This window comes from Nannobrachium achirus (assembly GCF_963921795.1).
Source record: "Nannobrachium achirus genome assembly, chromosome: 5".
Classification (NCBI taxonomy): Eukaryota; Metazoa; Chordata; class Actinopteri; order Myctophiformes; family Myctophidae; genus Nannobrachium; species Nannobrachium achirus.
This window is the reverse complement of record NC_137814.1, coordinates 14469240-14475538: the sequence shown is the minus strand read 5'-3', so window position 1 is coordinate 14475538 and position 6299 is coordinate 14469240. Positions and strand designations below refer to the sequence as shown.

Sequence of the window (6299 nt, the reverse complement as noted above, 5' to 3'; positions counted from 1 at the left end):
TAAACTGAGGCCAGGGCAAAGGAATTAATAATTATTATATTTATTATGTTTCTATTTTTCTTTGTACTTTCTACCTAAAGGCTAGATGTTGGAAAAAAAGGGGAGGGGGACTTAAGAAAAGTAATGCCCTTATATTTTCTGTACGTATAGACATGCCTATTCTCATTTAATGTAAATGCTTAAAAATGACTAAAACTGCACATTTTCAATAAAGTCTTTAAAAATAAAAAAGCAAAGGAATTAAAATATGGAACACTGATCTCATAAATGACAATTGTGCATTTCATCCGCACGTTTCGCAGTTCAATATACACAGCTGATATTTTACTATTAATAGTGTTTTGATACTTGGAGACTTTGTCACCCCAGTTACTAAATAAATGTAATGGTCCATAGCGGTACGCTCTCCAGTCAGACATGTAACCATCCTTAGCGTGTACGCCGCTAAAAGATCTGATCTGTCAAAGACAGGCGGCTAGGCATTTGATTAGCATTTAGGGAACCCTTTCTTGGAAAATATGGGTGGTCCTTAAAAGGACCGTTGTGTTTAGAGCAGACAGAGCAGTTTACTTGGAGCTGGTGTACTTGGTGACAGCCTTGGTGCCCTCAGACACGGCGTGCTTGGCCAGCTCACCGGGGAGCAGCAGGCGGACGGCGGTCTGGATCTCCCTGGATGAGATGGTGCGGCGTTTGTTGTAGTGAGCCAGACGAGAGGCTTCACCGGCGATGCGCTCGAAGATGTCGTTGACAAAGGAGTTCATGATGCCCATGGCCTTGGAGGAGATACCGGTGTCAGGGTGGACCTGCTTCAGCACCTTGTACACGTAGATGGCGTAGCTCTCCTTCCTGGACTTTCTGCGCTTCTTGCCGCCCTTGGCGGCGGTCTTGGAGACGGCTTTCTTGGAGCCCTTCTTGGGCGCTGGCTTCGCAACTTCGGGCATTTTGAAGGTATTCTATCAGCGACTAGCAGTGAAGAATGTAGAGAGCGCAGTCACACCATTATTTATACACAGCCAATGCCAATGTAGTGGTGTGACTCCCAGCAGGTGATTGGCTGATCCTCCCACAAAGAGGGAGGTGTCTTTGTTTCTGTATTATTTTCCCCGCTCGTGTGCTCTATTGTCCCTGTAATATTTTGAGCGGCTAAATATGCACTTAGGGTAAATGTATATATTTAACATGAAAGTATTGTATTATTATTATAATATTGTAAACTATGTCCATATGTCCATAAAGGTCCCCAATGGAAACAAGCCATAGTGCTTTCTTGAATAACAAAAGGTATAGACTATATCAATCTGTCTATTCATTGAGACAATGGCATTATTCCTAATATTAGTCTATAATAAAAGAAACAGTTAATAAGTATTAAAGGCTAATGTGTAAATGTCATTCCGCTCTTTCTGGGGTATCAAAGCCAACATAAAGAACCGGGTGCGCGGGAAGCAGTGTGTGTGTGTGTGTGTGTGTGTGTGTGTGTGTGTGTGTGTGTGTGTGTGTGTGTGTGTGTGTGTGTGTGTGTGTGTGTGTGTGTGCTATTTTTCTCCATTTCTGGCCCGTTTATTACTTCAAGACAATGAAAGCCGAACTGTTGCCATCACTTCAGTTAAATTCAGTTGGGACATTGTAATGTAAACTCTGTATTCTGAGTATTCCAAAGTAAGATAATGATGAGCTGACTGAGTGCGTTTTCCCGCCTCTACATGTTCATAGACTAATATTGGCAGAGTCACAAGCGCTCGTTAAAACCCACTATGGTTCATCGCAGAGCGTAATATACTGCTTCACGTTTATATACAAATCACAACTTATTCCGCAAGTTAGACAGGTTACGTCTTAAACCAAATATTGTTTGCGAGGCTACATTTTAGTCACGCGTCATGGTGTGTAAACAACATTGTTCGCACACTTGCATTTCAACATTGTGAAGATTCAGCAGTACAGTATATTAATGTTTTGGATATGAACTTGTATACAATCACCTACAGTTTTCCGCACAAAACAGAAATTAACTCATTACATAACGTGTGGGTGGCTCTTAAAAGAGCCTTTGGGTTGTTTGTTGGTAGATCAAGTCAGCATTATTAACCTCCGAAGCCGTACAGAGTGCGTCCCTGCCTCTTCAGAGCATAGACAACATCCATGGCAGTCACGGTCTTTCTCTTGGCGTGCTCTGTGTAGGTGACGGCATCACGGATCACGTTCTCCAGGAACACCTTGAGAACACCGCGGGTCTCCTCGTAGATCAGACCGGAGATACGCTTCACACCGCCACGGCGAGCCAGACGGCGGATGGCGGGCTTGGTGATGCCCTGGATGTTATCACGAAGAACCTTGCGATGACGCTTGGCGCCTCCTTTTCCGAGTCCCTTTCCGCCTTTGCTTTTTAAATAAACTTTATTGAAAATTTTGCAGGTTTTACAATCATTTCAAGCAATCAAACAGGCATATGAATACATTCATTTTAAGCAGTAAAAAGGCATATGAAAACAATCATACAGTAATTACACCATTATACACAAGGGCATTACTTCTCTTTTTTTTTCAACCCCCTTTTTTTTTTTTTTTTTTTTACATCGAAACCAAAAGGCCTATAAATACAAGACAAAAAAGTAGAAAAATATAACTTTTTTTTTTTTTTTTTTTTAAAGTGCCAAAAGGTGCCATGGCTTTAGTATGTTTTGTTTTGAGTCCAGTGTTCTTTGTCTTTTCAGTTCAGTTCTTATCTGCTTGAACACAACTTCCCCAGATATGGTTTCCTGGTGAATCACCATGGCACATCTAGTGTTCCACAACTTGTTTACTACAGTGCAAATCACAGACCAATAGAAGTCATGATCCATAGCAGACATTTTTTCCTCAAAAACACCATACATAACAGCGTTATAAGTCACCTTGATTTTAAAACCGATGTGTGCCATCTTCCCCCAAACATATCTTGACCTCTGGCAGTCTACAAGCAGGTGCTCTATTGACTCATCGTCATTACAATTTCCAATTGGGCATTTCACCGTTGTTACAAAGCAGCTCCATTTTACAACCGCTCTAACAGCTAGCCTCCTAACAGAGACAAGCCACATTACATCCCTCTTTTTTTCAGATAGTTTTTTGCTCCATATATTTTTCAAGCACACCTGTTTCTGCACATCATCAAGACCTTTATAGGGGAAGATGCCACCATACAGATCATCACAGATAATAGAATAAATATGTTTACTGGACATTTCGACCCAGTCAATGTTCAGGTGTTCAGAGTTGGATAATAAATCCCCATACATTAACTTATAATAAGGTACTGAGCTCCTTGCCCTACCCTTCTTTTTGGACCAACTTAAAACCTCTCCAATCCACAGAGCTTTCCTTTTAAAGCCAGATGCAACATTTTTACAAAATGAAATTTTTAGTTTGAGCCCAAAGTCCACAGCCCCCAGCCCCCCATTCTTTTTACTTTTATAAAGCAGGTCTCTTTTTGTTACCTCTCTGGTGGTTCCCCAAATAAAGTTAACCAAAGTTTTATTAATTTTTTTCAGAGTCTGGTCCTTGGGAGGAAAAATTGTTGCTAAGAAAAGCACCTTAGAAACAATAAATGACTTAATAATAATAATCTTAGTTCTATAACAACAGGATTTGTTTTCCCACTTGTTTAATTCCTCCTTAATTTCTTTATCTTTTTCGTCCCAATTTCTCCCATAGGAATCACTGGCACTGAACTTAACACCCAGGATCGTCATAGAATCTGTATCCTTTATGTTAATATTCGGCCGTGCCTCACTCCTCCCAAACCAGACACCCTCCGTTTTATCCAGGTTTAACTTTGATCCAGAGACCTCTTCATAATGTGATAGATGCTCGTTAATTATATCTAACTCTTTCTTATTTTTAACAATTACAATTACGTCGTCGGCATAGGCCAGGACAACCAAGCGCTCACCCCCACTAGTTTTAATACCTGTTAGTCTTTTATCGTTTTTTATCTTTTTTAATAAAGGGTTAATTGCCAGAATATAGAGAGCTGCCGATAGCGGACAACCCTGTTTTACTCCTCTTTTAATTTCAAAAGTTTCAGTCAAGACACCATTAACATTTACCTGAACTGTGGACTTTGAATACAGCATTTTAATCAAATTGATAAATTCCTTTTTAAAACCATAAGCTTTTAAAACCTCCCACAAATACTCCCTTGAAATGTAATCAAAAGCCTTCTTTTGATCTAAACTTATAACATAAAATTCCTCTTTCACTTCACCACTAGTAATTTCTCTTAGAATCCCCAGGTTATCCCACATAAATCTACCCTTAATGGCACATGTTTTTTCTTTTTCAATGAGTTTTTCCAAATCGTTATTTAGTCTATTTACAATTATCTTAGCAAGTATTTTATAATCGATGTTCATCAGAGTGACATGCCTCCAATTATCCAAATTATTCTCGGACCCTTTTTTATATATCAGGGATATAACACCATGATAAAAAGAATCATGCATTTTGCCCAACTTGACACCATCATTAAAAGCCGAGGTCAGCAGGTCCACCAAATCTTCTACACAAGAGAGATAAATCTCACTAGACAGGCCATCTGGGCCTGGCGCTTTGCCCTTATTTAACTGTGAGATAGCTTCCCTCACCTCATTTTTAGTTATTTCCCCACCTGCTGAATTAAGGCCAACCTCGCTCAGATCGATGGAGTCGAGAAAGCTATGCAAAACTGCCTCATTAATAGTAATTTTCTCATACATTTTTTTACAGAGTTCTCTAATGGTTTCCCTTTTTATTTTTTCATCCTCAATTAATTGACCATTGTCATTTAGAATTGGACCAACATGTTTATTTTCCAAATCCTTCTTGTGTATATTCATTAGACTATGTATATTACTGGAGCAATCTGTGTCCCCCATACCAGCCTGTAGGCGGAGGCAATAAGACACATCGTTTAATTTAGCCAATTGAGTTTCCATTTCACTTAAGAGCTCAATATCAGCCTCCGATTTATCTACTTTCGTTCGGAGATCCACATACTCAGCCATTAAAGCATTGTACTTTTCGTTTTGCTCCTTATTTAAAAGTTTAGACTTAAATTTAAAGAAAAAACGAAGTCGTTCTTTCAAAACCTCCCATAACTCAATGTATGATTCAGTTAACACATGTAACGACCTGGTAATAGCCATCTCTTTTTTTAGTTCTGTCAATACATCATTATTTCTTAAGCAGCTCACATTCAACTTCCAAAAACCCTTCTTTTCTGTTTTGCCGAGTTTTAAAACGACAACTACGGCCAGATGATCCGACTTAACCAACACACAGGTTTTATAATTTAAAGGAGTAATATTTTCATTTATATAAATATGGTCTATTCTCGTCTTGACATTTTTGTCAAAACGAGTATAGCCCACATCTGTTGGATGCAACACTCTAAAAACATCCCTGACACCACAGAACTCATACATTTTTTTCAATTCATTTCCTTCTCTATTGCGGACCCGGGGATTCACGTGCACAGCAGAAATTCTGTCTAATTCCTCAGTGTACGCATTAAAGTCACCACATAATATAGTGTAGTAACCAACAGTCAACAGCTCATACAACTTTTTAAACATCCTTACTTTAGTTGCCGCATCTGGTGGAGTATACACATTTATAATTCTCATTTTTAAATTTAAATAAAAACAGTCAACTAGTAAAATTCTGCCTGGTATAATTTCTCTTTTCTTTATAATTTCCGCTTTACTCTTAAAAAATACACCCACTCCGTCAGCTTTATCAAAACCTAAAGAAATAATAGAAGTGCCTTTTCTCCACATAGCAGCTACATCAGCAATATCACTGTTTGTCGTCAGCCTCAGTTCTTGTGCACATATAATATCATACCTTGTGCTGTGGAGAATGCTCATCTTGGACTGTCTGTTCTCCAGAGATTTGATTCCTCTCACGTTACATGTAACGATTGAGATTGTGGCCATGACGAAAAGGTGTGAATGTTAATCAAACTTTCATTTTTTCCTATGCTTCTTTTCTTCATTCGCCAGAGGCGACGTATAACGTTTCTTGTTAGCACTCACGTGAGCTCCGTCTCCTTGTGTCCCTTCTGCAGTAGTGGAGGGGAGCCCCTCTCCTCCGCTAGAATCAATACTGCTGCTTGAGCTGCTGTCGCTCCGCTCGCTCTTCTCGCTCGGCTCCTCACTTGCTGAGTCGTAGGCGTCCGACTCCTCGCCCTGCTCCTCATCACGCTGTTCACTGGCCTCTGCTCCCTTCTCCTCCTCGACGCCAGAGGAGTCGGACCAGGGAGGCAGGATGTTTTTGAC

At 39.8% G+C, this 6299-nt stretch overlaps 2 protein-coding genes across 2 annotated transcripts; both read right to left on the bottom strand.

Annotated features, from left to right (window-relative positions):
* Nucleotides 1-566: 566 nt before the first annotated feature.
* On the bottom strand, nt 567-941 carry LOC308286247 (histone H2B-like; the record flags this gene model as incomplete). The annotated part of the gene is made up of 1 exon (XM_080727222.1): nt 567-941. The coding sequence occupies one exon, from the start codon at nt 939-941 to the stop codon at nt 567-569; it is 375 nt and encodes a 124-aa protein (XP_080583348.1).
* A 1143-nt stretch (nt 942-2084) lies between these two features.
* LOC308284835 (histone H4-like) lies at nt 2085-5957 on the bottom strand (the record flags this gene model as incomplete). Its single annotated transcript, XM_080725562.1, has 2 exons — nt 2085-2382; nt 5866-5957. The coding sequence occupies 2 exons, from the start codon at nt 5955-5957 to the stop codon at nt 2085-2087; spliced, it is 390 nt and encodes a 129-aa protein (XP_080581688.1).
* Nucleotides 5958-6299: the final 342 nt, after the last annotated feature.